Source organism: Egretta garzetta, unplaced genomic scaffold (genome assembly GCF_000687185.1).
Source record: "Egretta garzetta isolate BGI_Z169 unplaced genomic scaffold, ASM68718v1 scaffold105, whole genome shotgun sequence".
Classification (NCBI taxonomy): domain Eukaryota; kingdom Metazoa; phylum Chordata; class Aves; order Pelecaniformes; family Ardeidae; genus Egretta; species Egretta garzetta.
The window spans coordinates 272,169-298,255 of record NW_009259598.1 but is presented as its reverse complement, the minus strand read 5'-3'; the positions used below and the strand labels follow the sequence as shown (position 1 = coordinate 298,255).

Below are 26,087 nucleotides of genomic sequence, written 5' to 3'. Positions count from 1 at the left end.
GCCCACCGGCTCCCTGCCTGCGCCGCGAAACGTGCCTTCAATTAAAGTCGCGTTAAAAACCCGCCTAGCCCCAGGGGTTTGCACGCTCCTCCGCCCCGGGAGCGCTCGGCTCCCGCCAGGGCTCGGGCAACCCCTTCCCCGCGGGGAGGAACAAACATCCCAGTATCTCGCTGCGTACTCTCATCCTGAGCAGGCTGTTGACTCCAACCTTCAATCTACCAAAGGATGCTGTGAAACTTGCTCATTTGGATGAGAAACCAAGAAAGCCAGAACCCAGTGATCTGTAGCAGCAGAACAACCAGGAGGCAGATGCAGAAGGATGCCGGAGCCCTGCAGCACGGGTGGCGTGCTGTTAGAGAGATTGCATGTTTCTAACAAGGCCCTGAGGTTTTATGGTCTACAACAGCCGCGCAGAAACATGCGGAGAAGTCATGTTTTTATAGCCCTATCAATTTTGCCTGACTTCCCTGTTGGATGTTTTTTAGAACACTGATTAAAAAGCAATCCTGATTTCACATGAAGAAGAAAGGAGAAGTAGCAGCGCCTGCCTGATCCCATCCACGCTTCAGACTGTGCAGGGCAGGCTTTTAAGGTGCCCATACAGACAGGTGTTCCTATTTTAAACAAGCCGTGAATTTTGCCCCAGAATTCACTTCCTAGCTCCAGATTTGGCCAGAATAAGAAGGGCACACACCTCTCCAGAACCTACAGCCAGCCTTGGTGGCCCTGTATCACTTGAGGTCTTTCAAACAGTGGGACAAAAAGATGCCTGCTAACAGATATGCTCTGGGAGCTCCTTCCAAGGGAGACGAGCCTTTTAGATTCCCTCTCACTTGGTTCTGCATCACTCTCCTCTCCCCTGCGTGGCAGCTGCCAAATATAAAGGTGCCACAGAAACAAGTGACAAGGAGCATCCCCAGGGACCTGAAGACAAGGCAAAAGACTGATTGCTCCCTTCAGTCAATGGTTCAAGAGGACCAGGGTTGGGAAGCCAACTCTCCCATTGCCAAAGGGGAAAAAAAACCCCATGCCTATGCAAAGGTATCCCAAACAGTGTTCAGCTCTATCAAAGGGCCAAAACTCCACTCCTGAGCAGGTTTTTCATTCTGCTTTCTAGTGCTGGGATCCCTTCCCCCCCTCCCTCCTCAAGAGAAGTAATACTTAGACAAAGGGCACGCAGTAAACAGAAAACTAAGAAAAGATTTGGCCTACAGCAGAAAGTTACCTTAGCACAGGCATCTGCAAAAGGAAAAAGTGGGAAAAAGGTTTTGGCACATTGTTATCAAGGCCCTGAGATTGCGCTTTAAAAGGAAATTCCTTATTTCGCACTTCCTTTATGTTTCCCTAAAGATGGGTGGTGAAACCCTGGCAGAGGTTGCCCCGAGACGGGGTGGAGGCCCCATCCCTGAGAACATTCCAGGCCAGGTTGGAGGGGGCTGTGAGCAACCTGATGTGGTTCAAGGTGTCCCTGCTCCTGCAGGGGGGTTGGGCTGGGTGACCTCTAGGGGTCCCTTCCAACCCAAAACATTCTGTGATTCTATGAGGGAATCCACCGTGCCCTGGCTCTCCCTCAACCCTGCCAGGGAGAACAACGGTGCGGAGCCGCGGTCACCCGCCGTGACATCACGGCGGTCAAACGCTCCCGCGGGCTTGCGCGTTCCAAGTTTGGATTTGTCAGTCGCGTGCCTTCCGCGGAGCGAAACGCCCGTTACAGTCAGAGATTCTTAATATTCAACTACTTATTTAATAATTACCATAAAGACAAAAAGTACTTTTAGGTACTGGGCGATCCAGGCATTTCTGTGCAAGCGCCACACAAATACACACGTTTTGAGGCCGTTCTATGGTTACCTTGGAAAGCCTGCAAGTTTTATTCCCCTCTGCAGTTTTGCTTAATGCTATTTTACTCCTAAAAACTTCTCACAGCTCTGTTACAAGCGCGTTGTATATTCTGTCAGCTTTCTACAGGGGATCCTCGCTCCGTGCAGCTGCACGGTCCGGCCAGGAAGCCGGCAGAGGGAGTCACAGCCATCGGCTGGCACGGGGGCAGGAGCCGTGTCTGCGTTGGATTTCTGCCTCAGAGCAGGGCCCTTTGGCATTGCGTGATAAATATTTTCATGGCAAGGCAGGTATGCGCCCGTGCAATTTTGGAAGACAGAAAACCCCTTTTCATGACTGGTCATTGTCGCTCTATGACTCGCTACAAGCCTGAGGCTTATAGCACAGCTGTCCTCCCGCCAAGTGAGAAACTGCGCACAAGGTTTTATAGAATCATAGAATCACTTTGGTTGGAAAAGACCTTTAAGATCGTCGAGTCCAACCTTGTTGTGATAACGCAATGGAGAGGGACACATTTCAGCCTTTGCACAACTACTGCCTTCGAGCTGTTGAGCCGAAAGACCTCAAGCACGATGGAGTCCCCCCCTGCTTCTATCACACAGCATATCTCAAAAGAAATCACGATATAAACAGACCACAGAAGCTCGCATAATCTCAATTTATAGGTAGCCCATCTGTCAGCCCGTATTTGTAATAAATGACTGGTGCAGTTGGCTCTGGCAAGGTGCGTGCTCACACCTGACGTGACTACTGCTCTGTTTCATACTTCCGCTGGCCTAGGCTGGGTTTCTTCACACATGGACATCAAAGACGGCTCGTGGCTGGATTTGGAAAGCTGCACAGCAAAGCAAGCGTGCAGCCGGGTGTCATATTCCCTCGAACTGCAGCTGCCACCACGGGCTGAACGAGGAGCCTCATGCAGAGGTCTCCTACAGAAGCAAGATATTACCGAGCACCTTCGCTCCTGCCAAGTTTCTTCCGTGACTCTTCTAATTTGGGATAGAAAAACACGGTCTGGGGTAGCGCCCTCAAAGGGTTGCTGAGCCAGGCCTAAGCCAAGATGTGCTCAGCTTTCCACAACCAGCCAGGTGCTAATTTTTACAGCAGAATAAATGCCCCTGAACTATGCTCATATGTAACTGGTTTATCTGGTCCTTCCTCGTCGCTTCCTGCGCAGCATGACACGCGGCAGTGCCTGGCCCTGACTCCCAAGGTCCCTTGGCTTCTTTAGGTCTTCTGCACATTTATGCACCAGAGTAATATGTTAATAAAACGACAACAGGGTTGGGGTTGGTGATACACACTTCACACCGTCTGCAGTGATAATGTGCATGTTTGGGGATCTGTATCCTCTAATTGAGTGCAGTGGGAGAGCTGCCTGGGTTTCTGCAACGTGCCCTGCTAGGAAAACATCACAGCACCACGCTAGCTGGGAAGGACATTAAAAAGTTGCTGTGTGCACAGAACAACTGGAGTTGTTGCAAGTAGGTCAGCTGAGAATGTTGAGCTGCCTACGAACACATGATTACAGACAGGCCTTTGAACTCTGACTTCTGTGGCTTTTCAGAGGTATAGGTGGAGTCCTTGGCCATAAAGTACGTGCTTTGTCGCTTCATAGCCCGCGTCCAGGGATTTGGGCTTGGCTAAACAGAAGCCTTGTGTACATACGCGGGAGCAGAGTTATGGCACCGCACAGCTATAAGGGAAAAAGATCAGGATTGTCTGGACTTCCTCTCAGCAAGATATTTGTTTTGCAACATGAATACCCATAATTTGAACGCTAACATACTGACGTCTGCATTGTCATCAGGTGCTCAGCTCTGCAGAGTCATGGGGGTAGGAAGGAAAGATTCAGAACTTTGCGGAACAAGCCAAAAAAAAAAAAGAAAAAAAATCTGTTTGCAATGGACACTTTTGATGGTGCCAACAGCTAGGAATGCCATGTCATCTTAAATCAAGGCTGCTGTAGGAGAGCCAACAGAATCTGGAAATTAGGGCTATGCTTTTCATGGGTTTTGTATTACTCTGTTTTGAACAGAGCTGAGAGGAGCCTGGCGTGAAGCCACTGTCCAAAACAATGTAGGGAAGCATATGTGGTTTGAGTATTACTCAACACCATTTGAGCTTTCAGTTTTTCCTGTCTTTCAATCCAAAAGGTATGAGGGTTCCAGGACTCAGTTTCCTCCACAGTAAGCAACTCTACACTGTAACATTCGCTAAAGTCCTTTAGCATTAGAGTTTACACGTGCAGAACTGTGGCTTCCCTCTAGAAACGGCTTGGAAGCAGTAAGAATTTAAATGAAAAAAAAATGAGAAGAACTCACAGGACTACATTACAGATTCCCATTAGCCATTTTATCATTGCTAAAATTTAGCAGCCAGGAGCAGCAGAATTCGGAAGAGCCACCTTGCTGTTACTGCACATCCAGAAACCACACAATGCCCAGCAGCAGAAGTTCAAGCTGTTCACATGTTAACAAATTTAGCCCAGAGCATAGGATCTGTACACAAAGGATCCATCATTTAAATCCAAGTTTTTCTCTAAAACAGGGTCTGAATGGCGTATGTACGTGGTGCTGGCCGCTCATCTAAAATTAATTTCACCCGCAGCTCTTCACACTAGGCAATTTGTGCCATGGGATAATCCACCAGACAAGGGCATGACGCCTTGTGATGTGTATTGCTGGTAGAGTTAAATGCTTCTGCTTTCAGTGGAATCCTAGCTCACGCCCCTGTACTGATATTTTACTGCGTCAAATTCTATGGCTGAAAATATACAGAAAATGTAAAAATCAACAAAGTTGATTTTTTTTTTCCCAAGTGCGAACTGTACCTAAGTCTACAATTTTCCTGGCTCTTCAGAACAAAGTGAATACCTTCCTCTATTCTTCACTATTTCAGTAAAGGACTACAAAGACATGGAAAAAAATACTGTATTTTTTACTGGGATTTAGTTCTGGATTAGAAAGGGACAGAGGCAGAAATAACGGACAGACACCACATTACGTTAGTGCAGACAATACCAACTTCAGCAAAGTGTTGAAGAGTAATAATAAAAAGTTTTCTTTGAAGCTTCATAATCATTCTAAATAAGTCTGAAAATAATGAAACTGCCTGCATGTAACCTGCTGAAATATGGCAGACTAATTTCACTTACTAGCAAACAATAAATATATAAGAAGTCCTAAGCTAGGACATTTAAACTTCTAAAGAAATTTAATTTCAGAATTTCAGAAAACAAGCACAAATAATTTGCTAGAATTAGCTACGAAACTAGGAATTACCTTATACATTGAAATTTCTCTGCTTTCGGCATTGCTGGGTAGCATATCTATTTGAAAATGCTTGAAAGCAATAATGTAAATGTTGCTTTTTGTTTAGAACAACAGAATTAATGGAGGCATTAGTCAGGCTGTCTATTTTAAGAACTCTGGACCAGAAAAAATAAAAAGAAGATCGAATGCTGTTGCTTAACTCTACCTTTCTTCTCTCTACTGAAATCCCAATTCCCCAACACTTGTAATTCAGGGATTGCTGGTATACTTCCATCTCTTCCCCCAGCCTGGGTCCTGGAAATCCGATCGAAGGGGTGGAGTATCATACTGCCGGAGAGAGCTTGGCTCTGCTTTATTCTGGGCTGAAGATGAGAGATGTGATATTGGCTCTTCATGCAGAAGTTTGTTGTCAGAGTTCTTTGCAGAGGAAAAATCTTTATTCTTCTTCAGAAGCAAACTTCTTTCCTGAAATGTACATAAACATTACTGTAAGCCAAGGGTGGCCAATCTGTTGAGCCGGGTCAAGCACCGTTCCCATGCCAAGGCAACATCATGTGAGCAGCGAGAGGGCCGTGCTGGCGTGGGAGCACAGGGTAGTCCAAATCCCCAGCTGCCAAGGAAATGAGCTAGCAGGGACTGCCGAAGCTGATATCACCAAGCTGCCACAGGTCCCATCTGCACACCCAGCCCGACCTCATCTCAGCACGGGCTCCTGGGGAACCAGTCACCTCCTGCCTTGTAGCTGCTCCCAACCCTTCCCCCACAATGTCCATTAAACAGAGGTTGGTGAATACATACATACTGTCACCTTCATTCTTTCAAGTTTTTTCTATGGGGAGAGAGAGTCCGGAAGGTCAATATCCTCGCATTAGACTATTCTGTACAACACCAAGAGTTAATGAGCAGCAGAACTCAAGAACCCTGTTTTCCTGCAGATTTGGATAGGTTTTTACCTTCATTCTTGCCTCATTCAGCTCTAGGACCCCAGCCTGGTGGTATGCATAGAATGATTAGCCAAGGCTGGGTTTTTTCCCTAGGTGGGGCAATTACTGGAATCTACTCAGAACAAGGGCTTTTCCTGGAACTTACAACCATCTGCCCTATTCAAACTTGGCTGATACAGCCAGCGAGCTTGAAAATTATTGCAGAGGACTGACGGAAAGCGCATGTGCATCAACTTCAGTTCATCAGGAAATCAAGCAAGCACTGTCCTTCACTTCCCCCATCAGCCCCAAGGGAGCTGGTGCAGTAACCTCTGGAAATAAAAAACTTGGAGCTTCTGCTTTGCCCTGGCAGGGTCCTGTCCTTGCTCTGTCAGAGGAATGGAAACAATTTAAAATGCAACAGAGCCATTCCCTGCCACAAAACTCAGCTGGATGTCTCTCCAGCTTGCACACAAAGATGCCTTTCCCAAAGCAGGAACACAGGACTCAAAGAAACAAATTGGATTATCAACCCATTGCAAAAAGGCAAGTACCTGTGAAAAACTGGAGAATTCAAAAGAGCATCTGTTCTGCACTATTTGCTCAGCCACAGGACAAGGTTTAAGTTGCTGACAGGATAATTTAACTACATGAAGGCACAAATGTTTAGCTAAATATTCTACCTTTTGCTGTTCGGCTCGTGGTCCTTCAGCAAACTCTTCCACAATAGGTTCTAGCTTATCTGGCTTTTGATGCTTGTCCAAAGCAGCCAGCACAGCATCATGGAGAGTTAGAAAGAACCTTTCTTTGGTGACACAGCTGTCAAAGAAATCATTCTTCTCAAAGTCTGCCATCACAGAGGCTACAAAAAATGGGGGAAAATAAAGAAAGCAGCAAAACCATACCAAGCAGTACAGCTAAAACATTTTACTTAAGCTTAAAACCTATCCTTGAAGATAAATTAGTATTAGTAAATAACTACTATACTCACAGTGACAGCCAGCTATAAGGACTGTAATGCCAACATTGTGAAACATATGGATGATCTGTGGAAAGAATTCCATACAGGCATTAGAGCAATTCTGCATTATACAAGTGTACTGGAAGGTAAAACAAACAGGGAAATAAAACCTCCCTTGTAGTGTTTTATTTCTGAAGAAAACCCTTATTCCGGTATCTCAGGTCCTGTTTTTTAGTTCAGCACTAAACAGCCAAGCTGTCCAAGATCTTAATGAATGCCGACTCCAGAAGCAGGGCAGGTCACTGCCAGACCCCATGCTGGCCCTCCACTACGCAGCTATTTTTTCACTTAACCAAGAAGTTCTCACAGGAACAGACCAACTTGAAACACCTCTCCATATGCAGGTGCCATGCCATCGTGTAAATGCAAACAGGAACCTGTATTTTCAAGCATGACTTGTAATTCTGGTTGTCTCAATTTTCACGACCAATACTTCTAGTTATATCAATTTAGTTTTAAAGGAATCAGATTTTAGGGGGGATAGATTCTCATAATTTTGCCAATGCCTGACCCTTCGTAATTAAAAGACCTAAGAGCAGTTAATTTTTCTTTTTAAAAGGCAATGAAACTCATTATTTCAGAGAATCACAGAATTTCAGAATATGGGGCTGGAAGGAATCTGGAAAGTCTTTGAATTCACCCCTCTTTCCTAATGGGAGGGTCATTCAATGGGTGGCAAATAGATCTTAAAGGATTTTAGGGACATCAGCTCAGTCCCCAATTGTCCCTAATAGGTGTTAGTCTAACCCGCTATTGAATAAAATTCTTCTGAAGTTGAGCTACAGAGTTTGAGGAAGCTGTCTAAGAATCCATCTGGAACTGTATCTTTGAGAAGCATGGCTACATGAAATTTAATTTTGCTAAATATCTATCTCCATTGGCTAGGATCCCCATTTGAAGACTTAAAAATTCAAGGCATACTTCAAAGAAAAGGCTAACTAGGCAGTCAGCAATAACAACAAAACCACTCTAGGAGAAGACAGCTGGTAGTTTTATATCTGACATTTCTAAAGAGGAGCATTTTTTTAAAGTGTCCAGCTAGAAGAAAAAATAAACAGCCAAAATGGAAAAAACAAATTAGCCATTTTTATAAATGTGGTTTTAGTTTACATGATTCTAGAACTGGTGACAATGGATGTCAGGTTTTTCCATGTCTTTTGTATGGATAGTGGGGCTTTTGTTCTTAAAAAGCAGTGGGTTTATGGGTATTTATTAATTTCTGAAACTCAATAGCTGAATCTTGCAACCTTAAAGGTCAACTGGAGGATGTGCAGATTGTTATGTAGCAGGGCGTTTAGGCTAACAAAAACCATAAGACACTGGGTAAGCTTTAGGCTTCGCATTTACGTGCAGATAGGTTGCTTACCTGTCGCAGTAACTCTGAACCTATCAAATCCACAAATTGCACCATGCTGAAGTCTAAAATAATGGTGTGAACTGGACACGGCAAATACATTGGCTGTTCTTCCTGATCCAACTGGACTGAGGAATTATCTATTGCAGAGCCTGGGGAAAGGCAAGCTCTTCTCCCTTCATCCTCATTCTTTTCAGTCATAAGTCCCGTGTTAAAGCCTGGGGATGCACACTGCGCATCGGCTGCTCCCACCAACAGCGTCCTAGAGCTGAGCTTGTCTCCGTACTTTGACCAATGTACCAAATTAAGTGAAGATGACGAGGAATTGCTGTCTGCGTGACGTCGCTTCATCAGTTTCTCTGTGTATGGTATCTAAGATGGAAAATGCAGAGTATATCAGTGGTTGGAAGATTTGGGCCCAGGAGGTGGAACATTTTTTGCTGCAAGTAAGACAGGACTGTAAAATCATATGATATTTCTTCTCTCATGGTAAAAAACACATCTGAAATAACACTAATTATAGTACAAAGCTACAAGGATATGCAAAGTAGCAGGTGACTGAGGCAAGCCTCAGATGTGGTTAGCAGAGTGCCTTCAGCCACCAAATAGTACAGCGGTACCTTGCTCTTCCACACCTTGAAATGGCCTGTGATACTGGAATCTGACTTGTTACTTCTACCTTTCCGAAAAGAAAAGAAGAAAAAAAAAGATTGCCCACAGCCATTGCCTTTCTGAGCAACAGTCAGCTGACCCTTACTGGCTGAGCTCTGCAGACCTTCGGTTCATCTACTTGCTTGTATGGCAGCTGGTGACAGAATGGACCGATTTAATCAATTTTCCTTTCTTAGTAGTTCCAAATGTGTTTTTTGATTTTTGTAACGCAAGAAAGGAAAAGTCACTCTGCATTTTTATACTTCAGAAGATGATGTTAAATTATCTATCGCTTCCACCTCCTAAGCACCTTGGTGCCACATATATTTTCCAAACCACTGCCTTTCAACCCATTTCTCATACAATGGCTTTTACAAATCACATATAACTGCTTGAAAAATATCTTCTGAAGATAGTCCATTCCCTGAAGTTCCTTTCATTGTCTAAGATAATTCAGAAAATTCAGATAAAAAGGGATACAAGTGACTCGAAGATGCACAGCAGCCAATTGTAGTAAAGATGAGAAATCCTCTAATCATGATAATCGTAGCTGCCTTTGAACTATTTTATACTTGCACTCAGCAGTGTTGGTGGTGGAACAAATTCCTCATAAGCAAGGGAATTATCTCACCTCTATGAGGAAAAAGAAGAAAATCCCTACTGAAGCACCTGACAAAATTAATTCTTTCAGCTGAGGAGAGGATATGTTGAATACTTCAACTGCTAGTTAATTCACCCAGTAAGCTGAGCTACTATTGCTCTGTCACATAAAGTATGTTTGAAGAAATAGAGCAGTAATGCTTGCTTATTTTCATACAGCAAATATATATATGCTTTATATAAACATTTACAGCCTTTTCAGTACTGGCAAGTTAAGAACTCTGTCCTCAGTAACGTAAAACCAGGCACCTCAAACAAACAGACTTAGATAAATATACTTTTAAAGCTGACCCTAGGTGGTGGTAGAGGTGGATCACAGACACAAGAGCATTTAAGATCTTTTCTTTCCGCTGCAGTGTCAGACAGATTAAGTGAAATGAAAGCCCTCATTTCACTTTCATCCAGAGGCACTGCTTTCATGTCCATCTGAAAAAGAAAGGCAGTTTTATTAAAGCTTTTATCTCCCCAACACAGGCTCTTAGAAACTTCTGCTGACTGAAAAAGTGGCATTTACCTTGTGTAACAAATAGGTTTTGAAGTGATTCACGTTTGCGAAAGAGATGGAAGAACAGCACTGGAAGATTTTGATACCTTCAATCTCCCTTGCCTGTAAGACAAAAGCTGTATTTGAGAGGGCTGTACCTAGCAGAAGCTATTTTTCCCCTCCTGACTGACTGTGTTGGAGCCTGCAAGGTCCTACCCTCAGGTCAGAGTTTATCTGGTCCATTGTTGACTACACCATGTACTGGTGGTGGCATTGGCAACATGGACCTAATTACCATAAACTAATCTGCTTCTCTTGCAATTAAAAACATAACTCCAGCAGATCTATCACAGATGACAGTTGGCTGCTCTAATATAAAAGAAGCCAAATTATTTTTAATGCTCATTACAGAAAACATACGCTCTATCTTTGTCTTACTAGCCTTGTCCTTATATTGTTATATTTTTTGCAAATCCATCAGCATAGCATTTGGGCATTTACCCATGCAGCAAAGGCAAAGCTCTCTGCTACTGTATTGCCTAATTCTGCATGGTGCAAGTCTTGAAAATAACGTGTTAAAAATGCCCGCGCTGTACCTGTTATCCCATCACCAGGAGAACCGGTGCACATGCACGGTTGTTATTGTGAAAATATATGTAGAGAGGACAAAACCAGACTGAGAAAAGCAGATCAGCAAAAAAATGCCAAATGACTCTGGAAATGACAGCAGTGCAGCTTCCACTGTGGAGACAGCATGGATGGACACGGGAGCTCCCCAGGCCCGAGCAGGCTGAGCTAGGTATCCGAATCACTTCACACTACAGCTACTTAAGCATTTTTCAGTTTTCAAAGTTTTAGATCAAATGGAACTGAGTCTGAATGGTCACCCCCGGGCATTTACGGGAAGAAGCTGGATTACAGAGAGGGATGGAACATTTGTTTTTTGTTTCCTCTTACGGCTCTGTAGATGGATAAACTTCTATAAATATTCATGTTTGGAATCTGTCCCAGCACCACCATCTTCATTCTGAAACAAGATGTTTATTAGGTTTTCACAGAGAACAGAGAAAACCCATCTGTTCCCAAAAGCTTGATCTCAATTTCTGTCCTCTTCACTGGGTACACCAACTGTAACTTAGAGGGTGCGGTACAAAAAGCTATTCACTCATAATTAGGGTTCTTTGAGTAGGGGTGCAGTACACAAACACAGCCTTCAGCTACACTGGTGTCCTCAAGAATGTATAATGTCCCATTTCTAGCTCTGGAACACTCGGATTATTGTTATTACGCTAGGAAGTATGTTCCCTCTCCGTCTCCCTGCAGCCCTCCTCCAAGATACATCTACACAGACCAGCGGGGGCAGCTATAACTTGTGCTTAGGGCTGGCTTTGCATAGGCTAGGTCTGACCCACAGGTAGCGTAGCAGTATTAATGCAGGGTTTTGCCTTGAAGGAGAGTATCCTGGTTTGGGCACTGTGCTTTGCTAACGGTGCTGCATGGTTTTGGGGCAGGTTCTGGTCAGTTCAGGGCATGGATGGAATAAGCATGCAGCTGGCTGGCTGCTGGCCCTGATGTATGGAAAACTGTCGTCAAGACACTCTATTCAAAGCAATCTGCTTGCAGATAACTTCCTAAGGTTTTTTGAGTGTTGTCAACATAATGCTCTCACTGGTAGGAAATTGGTAAGTGCTTATAGACCCTGAAGCTGTAGTATGAACCCCCGTTCACTTAACTGAACAGTGGCTGCAGAAATGCTCTTTCACAATGCTCATTAAATCCCACGGCAAACTCAAGAGGATCACTCTGAGCAGAGGTAATACAGTGAGTTTCAGAAGGCAACTGAAATTCTTCCGGAAGGTATTCTTTCAGAGCCACTCTGGACCAGATTCACAAGCAGTCTGATATTTGCAGCAACTGAGTTATTTGCTACCTCTTTCATGTTATTCTAGAGGCTTCAGCCTACTCAGACAAGCACCTTCCTCTCATGGTAAATCTCATGAGGTGTGGCTTGGATTTATGAATTATTTTCCTGTTTGGATTAGCAGCTAATGAACTGAGTAACATGTGCCAGATGTAATGTCCCTCCCCTATCACTGAGTTTACAGAGAAGATTAAGCAACTTGGTAAATGGCAGTGAAGACTAATGTTGAAATAAAGGCACAACATCTCATTTTATTCCTATAGAGTGTGTATACAGATCACCTCTCCTGGCTGATACCTACACCACAGTAAGAAGTCTTCAGTAGCACGAAGAATGGAAATTCATCTGCAGAAGGGACCAGTCCAGAACCCATAAACTCAAAGAGATTACTGGTTTGGGATAACATTAGAGAGACTCCAGAATAACCTGACTGCAGTGTTTACAAACATGAAACAGCTTTTTCGTTGTCACATGTATAGCTACCTCTAACACATCAACTCTAAGAAAAACTAGTATTTTGTTTAAAAGTCACAAGTACCTGTGTGACCTAATGGTGATTATGAAGAACGTAAATCCCATGGCGATCGCTAAACCGACATCAAGACCAAAACAAAGCACTGCAGCAAAAGTCATAAGCCAAATAACCTTTGAACAAGAGACAGGGAGAACATGAGCAGTAAAAAGATGCAAAATGACCTCCAACTCAGCCCCCAAATTTGTGAATTTCAGACAGAAAAAAAAACCCAAACTAGAAACGGCAATACATGAAAAGCCTTGTTGGCAGATCTAGACCAACGCAGTCCTGGAAGTAGTTGCAAACAGGGATCACATATCACAGTTCAAATCGCCAGACTTTCTAACAGGGCTTCAATTATTAGCAAACCCCAGATCATATTGGGGGACTTCCTTGTTATGAGAAATCCTGCACAAGAGTTGACTTGAGAATGTGGCCCCGGCTGGCAGCTAGACAATTTCCTTCTCAGGGGATGTGGGAAGCAACAACAATAAACAGCTTTCCCTGCAGAGAATTAATTGCAAATTGATTTGAAGAGATTCCAATACACTTCTTCCAGTGGATATTTCAAAGAATCCCTTTTCTAAGGGAATGGCTGCTGCTTTGCCTTGCTCTCCCAAAACATCTATTTCTCCCTTTAAGACACATTCCAAATCCTAGGTGGCTTTTTTTGTTACTTACGAAATGATACTTATCCCGTCTCCACAGGATTGGGACATCCAGAATTTTTTCAAGAAAAGGGAGCACGTTAAATACCACAATAGCAGCCAGTATACCCTATGCAAATCAGAAAAATAGCATCTATTTATTAGCATTTATTTTTTGTTTGCAACCACAAACGTGCTAAGGAACAGATATCCATGACAGGCAAACTGCTTGAAACGAAAAACTTGTAATAGCTTTCTTTCCATAATTGTTATGGATATGTATAACAGTTCTCCTCTGAGCTGCAAACCAACATGAAACTAACATACAACTACTTGTTGGATTTCACAATCACATCTACCAATACAACTGGACTTCCTCTTGAAATGCTATGTGTAGTTTCCATTACAGTGTTCTTCAATGAATCCCTACGCCTCCTGCAGCGCTAGGAGAAAGGCCAACACTATCTACAGAATTAAGAGTTGCTGTTTCAAAGAATGGTTTCGATTAGCATGGGTAGTTCACTGCCAGATTTAGGCAGTTGTTTGACACAGTTTGTTGAAACAGCCTTTCTTAGAAAAGAAAAGGAGACTGAAGGGAAGTAGGTGGTTAAATTCTGTTTTGTCAGCTAGTTTTGGGAAAGGGATTAATTCTCCCATCCTATAAAGAGGCCAGGAAAAAAATCCGGAAGTGATGCTCTGTCAGTGATTCCCTAAAAAAACTTATAGGGGAAAAAAAAAAAAAAGTCTAGATAAAAAATTAAGGGAAAAGCAGAAAACAGATTACTTTGAATAATCTACAAAATGTTTATGTTTATTGCACTGGCAATGCAAAACCCACAGAAGGCAGTTTAAGAGTCCATATGGTTTTAAAATAAACCTCAAAGACTAAGCTAGAATCAGACACACTAAACCCAAATTTCGATTTGGAAGATTTTATTTACCTCTTTACACTAAAGATCCTGAAGCACCCGTCTTGGGACTATTTATACTGATGCAAGAGAGAAACTTCTGAATTTGTTACACAGGTGTGCAAAAGCTTGGAAGATGCGAAACCAAAAGTGAAATACAACATTCAAATTGTAAAGGCTGTCAGTGACATTTCAAGTGTTAGCCAATGAATTTTAGCTTGTACTGATCAGTGAGAGATGGGAGAAGAGATGCAATATTTGTTACCTAATATGTTAGCCTGCTGAAATTTAGGAGTGTAACGTCATTATTTTGGTTTGGTCCAGCCCTGAAAACAATTAAGTCTAGAGCATGATATAATCCCTAACTGTCCCAGAAAAATCTTCATATTATGCTTAGAAAATCTTTATTTTATGCTTACAAATTAAGTAGACTGCTGCCATAACTGTTTCAGGTTCACTTACATTAGGTATCATCTGGAAAAAGTGTCCCAGTTTCAGCGCAATCACCAACATCATAGATGCTCCAATCGCTGCTGCTAACTGAACAGAAACACTTTATTAGAGGCCTGACAGAACCATTTCCTTACTTGTCCTCTCTAAACCAGTAGGTATGGCCCATGTAATGCCACCGACTGGGAAAAATAACCAGGGGACAACTAACAAAGGCCACAGGTATGCTGCAATGCATGGTGCAAATTCTAGAATACTCAAGCTGCAAGAGTTTTCTGTAGATACAATTTTTTCCTAAATGGACTATTCGTAGGCACAGCAGAGGAATGCAGGATTTCGGTTTGATAATTTCACCTGAGTAATATCATACTTCTCTTGCAAGTCAGACTTTGCAATAAACTCTTTATTAAAAAAAATTATTTCTATGATGCAGTGAAGCATGTAAAGACATTCCATTAAGAGGTATGATTAAAACATTATTATATATTATCATTGCATATTAGACCCTCTTTCCCCCCTAAAAAAAAGGATCACAAAGTCAAGTACTCAAAAGTTAGGAAGAAGTGGCAGAATTAAAGGTGCGCAAACAATTTTCCATTTGGCTTTTTGGGTATATTCACTAAAATACAGTTTTAAACTGCATGAACGTATCCTATTCTCCCCACAGGATCCTGGCTTCCTTCACTGCACATGATGTGCTGTAAATACCATACAAGTATAGTACGTAACATAACATACACAGGTAGGGTATCTGAACTCGTGTTGCATGGGTATGTAACTTTATATCTCACAAACTGTTTACATTAAATGTCAGGCTATACTCAGTATACAGTGATTTTAGAGGAGAGTTTGGAAGCTTAAGAAATCCAGCCCAGCTCACCTGTGTTCTTCCCCCCGTCTTCTCTTGAATGACAGTTCCAGAAATAGCAGAGCTGACAACAAAGCTTTTGAAAAATGAGCTGCAAATATTGCATAGCCCCACAGCTATTAGCTCCTGTAAAACAGAAACAGAAGGAAGCAGAGAAAACCCCAAACGAATTACTTACCTGCACAAAAGTATCTTATCAGGATGTCCTTTCCTTTTGCTCACACTTGCTGGTTGCTCATCTGTGTGGCTAAGTTCAGGAAACCTTCTGGAAAGCAAGGTCTCCCGTGGTTAAATGAGCTCTCTTAAAATGCATACAGTTTTCACAGCTGAGGGTCTCATGGACCCCAAAATTGAGTTCCTTCTTTCAAGGAAATCCACTTAGAACCCCAAAGCTATGAAACACTGACTTTCAGGCTAACATGTGGCAACTCTCAGTACGCAGCATAGTACACCTGGACAAAAGCTGAGTGGAAAAAGACATTCCCTTTATATTTATCCCCAGAGGCTTTGAGAAGTCAGGGCAGCTTCCTTACTAGCATAGTTTCATTCTAGCAAAGATCCAAAGCCATCACAAGCTAAACAAAGTAGTGCAAAACACCTATTACTTACTAACTCTAGCACACTGGAAACTAACAGTTTTAGCTTAAAAACCTCTTGGAGCACTCAGTCTGGGCAGAGAATCCATACACTGGGATAGTAGCCACATATAGAGAAGAACTACAGCTGCTCTGGCCATTTACAATTTCAGCTATTAATTTCTCATGCTTTTATAGCCTCATGGATTCATGACAGCAGTGGTCCTCAGGGATCAGGTGCAGCCCTGTGTGTGTGAGGTTCATCCCAATCGCTGGGAATATTCAAAGGCCCCTTGGTCAAAGAAGGCCGTGTCGTGGCCTTCACATTAGTGGCTTCTAACATCCACTTCCCATAGGGAAGGGTAACAAGTTGCTACAAAACCATCATCTGGCATATTCACTCCATCCTTGCATTTCTACAACTGTCAGGTAGTCAGAGGCTTTGCAAGTTGAGTTCAGCTTGCTTCTTGGCCTAGGAAGTATGTGTAGTTTTGTTCTCACCTGATTGCTGGCAATACTGTAGTTGTGAAGAGAAGCATACCTCTCCCCAACAAAAACAAGAAGGAAATAGCTTACAATGGCAAGGGAGAAGGCATGCAGTATGATCTTGCTCAGGTTTGATAAATCTGGCTGTGTAGGAGGCAGAAACCTATAGGATCAGAGAACAGATAAGTTTAGACCTGTTCTGAGCTCTGTCCACAGTAACTCCAAACCAGGATCATCATCAGAGGCATCCAGCACCCCACAGGAGATGCTCTCCATCTGTAAGACATGCACCTCACAAAAAATGCAAATCCCTTCCTCTTTGTGCTAATAAAACCTGAATCTAATACAGAAAACTGTAGTTTGAATTCTGTATATGCTTAGAAATGATGATGCAATTAAAATTCTTGAAGAGTTATTCCTCTAGTTGTACTTCCCAGTAGAATTCAGCCCATGTCAGATTTCAAGAACAGGCTGAAACATCTCTTTACTATCTCAAAAGTACAACCTCATAAACAGCATAGATTACTGACCTCTGAGGAATCATACTGACCACAGCACTACTAGATTTAGCGTGAAGATGAATGCGATTAGAAATAATGGTGACCGTGATAATCTGGGAAAGAAAACAAGAAGCAATACTAGAGATTACATAGCATTTGCTCCTGAAACTGTACACAATCCATCTAAAGACAGTTCATCTTGTAGGAGTATTTAAAGGACTTAAGCACAGATTCAGTGTGTAAATATAACAGCATCCTGAAGTAACATGTGAAGTGTTTTTTGAAATACAGTATATTATACAGTCTGTTAGTTCAGTTATCACAATGGCATTTTGAAGATCACTTACCAAGAGAAGTTCCATAGGAAATGCAACAGGACTATGTTTATAAGTTATCATGATAGCTTTATTGAGTCGTAGTGCGGCCATGCTAAGCAAAAATAGCAGTATGCTGGTGGCATTAGCCTTTGGGAGAGCCAGGAAGAAATGAAATAGAGTCTGAAAAAGAATCATCATAGAGAGGATTAGAGGCAGATACTACAACTATTTTGATATTCCAGGAGATGGACATATGTTTCCCTGACACTTGAACTCATCCTTTCTGCTATGGTGGTATCTTCAGTTAGAAGAACAGAGATGCTAAGAGCAGAACAGTATTTAAAAAAAAAAAAAAAATCTATCTTGTCTATCGGTTCTGCAGAGAAACCACTGCTACAAACAGCTCAGATCTAGTACCATCATTCTTCTCTCTTCTACACTACCTTTCTCAAGTTGTCTGACTGATATTATTAAAGTAAATTAGGATGAATTAACTTTAACTTGTCTTTAGTTTGGAATCTGCTGCTTTTTTTGTCAGATATGATAAAGACACTGTGTGCCCAATAGCTTGCTCATGATGATCTATTGAGGAAAGAAGTACCTTTTCCTCTAACCTTTTCTCCACTACAATTATAGACATGCTGAAAATATACCATAGAACTACACAAGTAATAAAAATATCCACACAGATTTTTCTTCTTGCGTGTCACACAAGCTCCATATACCGTTCAAGACAACAGGAAGGCGAAGTAAACCACAGCTGACACTTGCACAAATATCCCTTAGCAACTGACTTAGATTGAAATTGCCTTCAATTTCTGAAGCTGTTCTTTTCTTTCCCCTCCAAGAAGCATCCATTTCTTCAGCTCATAGTGAGTTTACTCACATAGAAAATGTCCAGGGGGCCCTTGTGGAAGTCAAGCATGATGTCAAAAATAAAGGTAAACTGTGATACAATGACATGCAATGCTGCTGCAGTGAGGTAAGCATCGATGAGAGTCTTCGGCACGTATGTTGTTACAAACCCCAGGCAAAAGCAGGCTAGCAGCAACTGTACGGAACAAACGAGAAGTGAGATGTGATATAATTATCAATGTCTAAACCCGCCCTTCTTGTTTTCATATTTGAAGAGCATGACTCTTCACTGCCATACGTGATGGATGGTTATTTGAACACACTATTTGCATTATGCACAATTAAGTAAAACACTGCCAAACCAAAACAGGAGCAGTTTACATCAAGTGTGTGCAGTTATGCAGGACTACCTAAGGGTCGACATATCGCAGAACCGGTCAGCATAAAGGATGATAGTTTATTCACACATGTTAATCATGGATATATGAATCTTAACCTATTATACCTTTTTCAGACAGCACAAGAGGAAGAGATAGACCTTCATGACCCACTTTGCACAACATACGTGTTCAAATGTGCTGAGCTTAGTATCTGTGGTAAGAATATGCAAGCAGTACCAGTTCTTACATTTGTACGAAGAATGCACATAAGGATACGTCATTAAAGAGATAAAATAGATTCATCTTCTACCTGAATGATGCCAGTCAAAAATGTTATTGATGCAGTAAGTGTCAAGGCCTCCACATAATCTTTCACTAATGTGGGGTCTGAGAAGTTGTCTAGTGAACCATTAGAGGATAATGTTTGGTTGAAATTAAGAGTCTTCAGAATGTTTGTCACCACCACATTTAGGATGCTGAATGAGCCTGGAACCAATAGAACAGAGAACAGAAAATGGAAGTGCACGAGATGTTGCAACAAAGACTTATCTTAAAACCACACATTCATCTCTTCCCTCCACCATCAGCCTGTGCAGTATGAGACAGTCTATTTTCATTCATTATATAATCCACATATATAATCAATTTTTACTGTTTCTGAGTAAGTACCTAAAGTTTCCAAAGTCCTGTCTGAAGATTCCAGATTCCTACCATTTTACGAGTGAAGTCTTCAGTTGGTCAGATGCACAACAAAGATTTTAATGTAAAGCACAAAAAACGGATGCATTACAATGAGCTGCCAGAAAGGCTGAAAAACATAGTCAGTCAGAGAAAGAACTGCCAATTTACCTAAGAGGCCAGAGCTCCACATACCCTCTCATTATGATAATGTAAAGGGCCTTCTCACATGTAAACAGCATTTTAATAATCTAGCTTCTGAGCAAATTAAGAATGTAAACCCATCAACAGTTCAATCATGGCAAGAAACTCCATGCAGAAGACCAGGAGCCAAATCACCATTTACAGCAACATCCTGGGGGTAAATGTGAAGCAGCTTGCTTTACTTTACTTTACATAGGAGACACCTCCATGACACTCCAGCTATCTCCTTTGCACTGGTGTCTGTGATCACTTGTGTCCTCGGGGGTACAAAGGAATTTGACTGACTTGGTGAAACTCTCACCACAGAGCAGCTGCAGAAGTGGAACAACAACGAACTGAGAATCTGGGGGTCTGGATTCTAAATAACTTCTGCATAGTAGATGACATAGATTAGGACATCTCACCAGTCTTTTGAAGCAACATTGAACATAATCTCTAAGTCCTGTAGAAACATTTCTCAGTACAAAATAAACCTCACCAATTGAGATATGATGCGAAGTCCCAAATACAACATACGCCATCGAGCAGCAGAACGCAGAAAGGAAGCCATTAATATTTGGCAGAGGTAACTTGGTCAGCCAAATTCCTAAAAGTCCTGGAAAGCAAAAATCTGTTTCTAAAGACAAGCAAATTGGGAAGGCTCTCTATCTTTGCTTACTATTTTTAAGTAAAATTTTACTGATTAAAACCTGCCAACCCTTATGAAAAACCCATTATATTTATTCACAGAATCACCACACATAGGCAGCTCGAGCACTGGTCTTGCTTACACTACCTGCCACTTTCCAGTTTGGGTCTAAACATGGCAAATCAGTGAGCAAGACGGCCACTCAACTCCCACAGTCTGGTTTTTAGGGAATTCAGGACCTGGTAAAGCCAGGCCAGTTAGCGACAAAAGCCAATGTTGTTTTACAACATGGGCCCTTGCTAACTAGAAATTAGATGAAGAACCAGAACAACTCTCCATTTAGGCCACCTACAAGGGGGGTGGCTATGCACGTGGGTATCTAACAGACCTGATTGTGTGAGGTGGATTTTAAAGACCATGTTATTTTGTTTGCAATATAGGAAAAAGCTGCTATGAGTCTATATTTTGAGTTAGTTTGAGGGGAACTTTATGAAAAAAATAGTGTCCTGTCCTTGAAATTACACCATGTAACATCTGATTATAGAAAATAAGTTCTCCTGCAAATATGCAAATAAGTAGGTTAATGATTTAAGGAACTTCCAAGGCTAAAGTTCCCACATGACATTAGAAAGAACGCAGGCACACACAGGAGATAGATTATGAAAAGCATTATATACAAAAGGAAGCTAGAGTGTTTTTTTTCTCTCTGCCTACCTTGAGGAATCTGAAACATCCCAACACTTAGGCCTGCAAGTAGATCCCTTGAGATCCATTCTCTGAACCGATATGAAAACAGCCAGTTCAGGACAGGGAACATCTTGAGTATGATCTTTCTGAACCTTCTCCAGGAGAAGCTGAAAAGAATCAGATAAGCTAAGCTAAATGCAATGCCTTTTACATGCAGGCACAGAAGCCACACTGCTACGGTTAGCTCTCTGCAGGCACCATACGCTGTGAACCCGCACAGGCGTTAGCCTTCCGCAGAATCCAGCTGGCACATAACATGAATCCTACATAGGCAACCCCATGGCTTTGCATTCCATTCAGATGAATCGCAAATACTCTGTGTGCCATTTGTATGATAGCCTGTCAGCGCCGGAGCCCAGAGCGCTGAATGCATCAATTACTTGACCTCGCTAACACCACAGAAAAACAGGAGATGGGATTTTGATTCCTTCTATTCCAATCTAGGAGAGAAATACAAACACTACATCTGGGGCAGGGGGAAACAGGCAAGCCTATCCCACCTCCCCCAAACAGTCAAATGTTTCCTCTATTGCATTATTTAGTAAGGGGATGCAAGCAGGACTTGACCTACATGATTTATTTTGCGTAAATGTTTTTGAATCAGAATTTCCAGTAGGTAAACTCTGACTAACCCCATGGCCCTGTGCTCCTTTTTCCCCTTTTTAGTCCCCTGGCAACGTTGGTGATTTTCTACTTACAAATCAAATTTAAGTGATGTAGTGTCTGCCCAAGGCTTCTGGCAGCCTTGAACAGTGGCTGTGGGGACTAACCCTGGTTAGTATTATGGAGCTGAGTCTCTTTCCATCATTTTATTGTCCAAGGTGACTACACGCTGGACTGACAAGCAGATACAAAATGGAGAACAGAGAAAACAGATGAGATAGAGAAGTGGAAAAGAAACAGGGAAAAGAGTATGAGGAAGCAAGGCAGACACAGTTCTTAAGCAATGAATTGGGGGAGGGAATAAAGAGATTTTCTTATTAAGCATCAAGTGCAATGATAAAGTTTCCAATAATATTAGCTGTGACTTCAGAGTAAAATTCTCCCTTTGATCTTTGGGCAAGACTTATTTTATTGCACCAGGTGTTTCTGGGTGGACACTGTTAACACTAGATCACATGTCATAATTATACACAATTCAACCCTTTCCATCAAGTAATTTTGTTTCTCTGACTCCAGAACTTCATGCAATCCCCTCCTTACTTCTTTTTTTTTAATATATAAAAAGTGCGGGAACGGAAGGCTACTGCAGAATCTAAACAATCTCACTATTACAGAAATTAATCTTGATCACAAGTCTTCATGGTGAATGAAAACCAGAAAACACAATAGCAACTCAAACTATGGCTCCATTTGCCTTATCACTGGGAAATTACTTTACGGCAGCCTAAGATAGACATGACCCATCGTTTTAAACTGCAGTTCCACACATAACTGAGCTGATATAAGAGCTAGTTATACAGAAAGAGAGAGGTCTGGCTCCGCTGCTATTCCCTGTGTGGCCCTGTCTCTTCTGGCAGCAGCAAGCTGTTAGATTAGCTCACCACACCTTGTGGAACCTCACCCATAGCTAGGCTTGATCTCAAGTCCTGCCATGGTCTCAAAACGACGCCTTAAATTTCAGTTTATGTTGAGAACACATGCTGAAATAAAGCCCAGATAAATGATGAATCAGAGATTTTGTATTTACTTTCTTAGGAGGACTTTGTAGACTTGACACAGCTATAACCATCGATGGTCCACTCTGCATTCAAGAAGAGATTCAGGAAGAAAACTGAGAGTATTCATAGTCAAACAAAACTAAAAGGGAAGCTGATGAACAGGCTTCCTATTTTTTATTATATTTGCCTTGCTGGAAGAACATCAGGAATTCTCCTATGCTGCCAACAAAGACTGCCTTCTGGTGAGCCGGCAGCCTGCAGAGCTCCTCCGGCAGAAGAGATACTTCTGCTCCCAGTATAATGCCCAAAAGAGAATTTTGGCAGATGGGAAAATGTGGAAACATTAATGCTTTATCAGTACCCTAGCCTCACCCGTTCTCCTCAAAGAACACAGGGACATAGCTCCAAAATAATGCCAAAGCAGTTCAATCTCAGTCATACCATTATGCAACTTCCCATTTCCCCAGCTAAGAGGGAACAGAAAAAGGCTTTTGAAATTTAAGAAATAAAAATATCAAAAGGCACAAATCAGAAAAAAGCAAATGAAAGCTTGTGTCTGACAGTTGGGCTGAGGGAAGCACCGGAGGGAACGATGACGATTGGCAGTTTCTCTTTACAGTGCATATATCTCTCACACTATCATACTCCTGAAGTGAACAGACCCTTTTTCAGATTGCAAATCGCAACTTTGGTAGTGCAATGCCAAGCTGATCTTGCACGCTTCAGGGGCGAGTTGCTGTTACTGGGTGTTCTGCTTTGGTTATCGATCGGTGCAGTTCAGCATTTTAATTACTAGCTGTGGAAAAGTTAGCACCTTTTTTTACACTGGGGCTTGAAAAGTCTCCTCAGTTTCTTTACGCCTAATAAATTCCTGGCACAGAACTCACCTGCACTGTAGCCTTCTGTTCTCCCGAGGGATCTGTAGCGTTCCACCCAAGGTGGAGGACAGTTTTCTTTCAAAGTACGCCTGGAAGTGCTCCTCAGTCTGCATTTCCTCTTTGGATCCTGTAAGCTGCTGGTTGCCTGCAAGTACCAACAGTATCCTTGTCTGGTGCCCTATTTTCCTTCTGATCACGGTCAGTAAAAACCAGAGGAACAGCAAATGCTGGAGACCACAGTGAACCCTCTCTTCCTTGGCAGTGAAACTGTAAGAAAGAAACAGGGTCATTAACTAAGTATCTACTAAAACCAAAATAAAAAGTATGATATGTAATCAGTCCATCCCAATATAACTCCTGTGAAGCCGGTAGTTACAGCAGGGATAAGCGAGCCTCTGCAGACTGAAATCCATGAAAGACAGGCTGCTCTTAGGATCAAAACAAATTGATTGCCAAATCAGTTGTAGGAAGATTGGGTCCTTCTGGAACTTGCCTTGTTCCTATTCTGTAGCAGAAATCATCCTGAATCCCCTCCATTTTGGGAACCCAAAAGCAGGCCTGTGTTTAGAGAACTAAGTACAATCCCTCTCCATAAACCTACCACAGCTGAGGAAACCATTTGAATTCTCCTTGTTTCCAATCCTGGAGGAAAAAGCATTAGTCTGAATCATACAGAGAGCAGCTAGATCTGAGGCTGTACAAATGCCACAACTTGCTGTGTAAGATTGGTATCTGATACCATTCAGATTTTTAAATCCCTCAAATGTTTGACTCCCATTCCTTAGAATTTCAATATCAGGAAGGAGACCTGAATTCAATCACTATTACTCAGAGTAGGTAAGATGCAAGTTCCCAAAGTGAATACTGAGTAAGTAAAGGTCCAGTGCAAGAGCAGATCTAAGGCAAAGTTCTCATACCACCAGCTGAAGCAGAAAAAAAATTCAAATCCAGAGCTACCAAGTGAAAGTACATTTAAGAAGGGTGGTGACATGTAGGAACATATTTTTTTGCTATGGGCAGAACAAAGAAAGAAAAGGGGAAATATAAAAAGGCTGTGAGTGAGCAGCTGAGAGTCTATTCAGAATGCAATCGAAGTTTGAAGTTTCAAAACCTGCAAACCAATTCATCGGGTTTTAAGTTTTCTCCTCATATTTCATTTCCTGAACCACCAGGATGAGTTTGTACAGGTCTACTGCTTTGCATCACTGAGATGTGCTACTTCTGATACAGCAACAGGGACCCCAGCACAGTATTTACTGTCTTGTGAGACATTACTAACACGTACACACGCCCCAGCCATTCTAAACCACAGAAAGAGCTCGTAGTAGGCAGGTCTCAAACACACTCCAACCCTAGGGCACAGTTTCTCCCTCTTTTTGCAGAGGAGAGAAATCAAGGTCTTCCACAGATAAGTTTAAGAGCCATTTTGTTCATTAGCTTTTCATACCCAGTACAAGCTTTTGAAGACTTAGCACAACCACCTTTTCAAGGTAAGATAATACAACAAGAAAAACTAAGCAGCAGCTAGAGTTTGTACTACACATTAAAAACCCCAGCACGCCAAGTAGTTACTTTTTAGATGCAAGCAGTGGTAACTTTCAGCTGTTTGGTCCTGTTATTTGGACTTCAACGTCATGACTCACAGCAGCAGAGGCCGGGGTCCCACTCTGTCACGCTGTGTAGAGAAAGAGGAGGGTTTTAACATGGGAAGCCAAATGTTTTAAAAGCAGGCTTCCACACTGCATTCAGAATGTCTTGCACAGGGCTGCTAATGAGACTCATCTTCCTCAAGCTCAAAATCAATAGCTACGTGGCCTTAAAACACAGATCTATTTAACACTATTTCTTCGCTGTGACATTCTGCATGCCCTACCTGGCAAAGACACCCTGGACCCCACTCCAAACCACGCTTAACCTGCAGCACTCAATGGCTTCAGAGTCTTAGGCTCATACTTGAAAGCAAGCACATGTATCTTTGATACTGCAAGGCCTATTACAGCACTGAGAAATAGTTTATTCTCCAAGCACAGAAGGATCGGGGCACTGGGAAATCTGGGCAGAGAGAGGTTAGCTTCCCCCATCACTGCTGGCTTGAAGCCCCTGGAAGGGAACAAAGTGTCCTTAATAAGCTTGCGAGTGCAATTAATACTGGCCTGTAAGGCTCCAGGAGCACTAGGGCCACGCTTAGCCTGCCGTAGGCCCCGGCAGGCCGTTACTCACCGGTGCCCCTGACACCTTGCCCTGGGCCTGCAGAAGCGCTGCCTGAGTGAGGGGGCTTTCAGCTATTTTCCCGTCCTTTTTTTTTTTTTTTTTTTTTTTTTTTTTTTTTTTTTTTTTTACTTAAAAGCACTTTTACTTAAAATCATCCCCCTCTCAAGTGAACTGTGCAGGGAAGCCGAGCAACGCTCAGGAAAAAAAAAGAAAAGAAAAAAAAAAAAGGCGAGAAAAGGGGCAGCGCTTTCCCAATTTCAGCTTGTTTATACCGCGGCGGGTTTACCGCGGGGGCCCCCACCCCGTGAAATGCCCCTCTCCCCGCGGGGCCGCCCCCTCCCCGCGGGGCCGCTCTCGCGAGAAGTCGCCGCGCTGGTTCCATATTGGGGCATCTCTGCCCTTGGCGCCTCAGCTCTCGCGAGAGCTGTCGTGAGGAGCGATCGGGCCCCGCT

At 42.5% G+C, this 26,087-nt stretch overlaps 1 protein-coding gene across 8 annotated transcripts; it reads right to left on the bottom strand.

Moving 5' to 3' along the window:
* Positions 1-4,788: 4,788 nt before the first annotated feature.
* Positions 4,789-25,718, bottom strand: SLC26A8 (solute carrier family 26 member 8). 8 transcript variants are annotated; one of them, XM_035893751.1, is made up of 20 exons: positions 24,997-25,718; positions 23,434-23,691; positions 20,853-20,992; positions 19,989-20,105; positions 18,939-19,114; positions 18,280-18,444; positions 17,424-17,573; positions 17,107-17,189; positions 16,592-16,739; positions 15,528-15,641; positions 14,660-14,737; positions 13,324-13,419; positions 12,667-12,773; positions 11,165-11,234; positions 10,238-10,330; positions 10,015-10,149; positions 8,425-8,784; positions 7,029-7,083; positions 6,721-6,899; positions 4,789-5,579 (listed from the first exon to the last, which is right to left on the bottom strand). In XM_035893751.1, exons 2-20 carry the CDS (start codon positions 23,535-23,537, stop codon positions 5,364-5,366), a joined length of 2,586 nt encoding a protein of 861 aa, XP_035749644.1. In that variant the 5' UTR covers positions 23,538-23,691; positions 24,997-25,718; the 3' UTR covers positions 4,789-5,363. The 8 variants fall into 8 exon arrangements, with proteins under 8 accessions (XP_035749644.1, XP_035749645.1, XP_035749646.1 ...); XM_035893752.1 differs by lacking the exon at positions 17,107-17,189 and having other exon boundaries at positions 14,660-14,733; XM_035893753.1 differs by lacking the exon at positions 19,989-20,105.
* Positions 25,719-26,087: the final 369 nt, after the last annotated feature.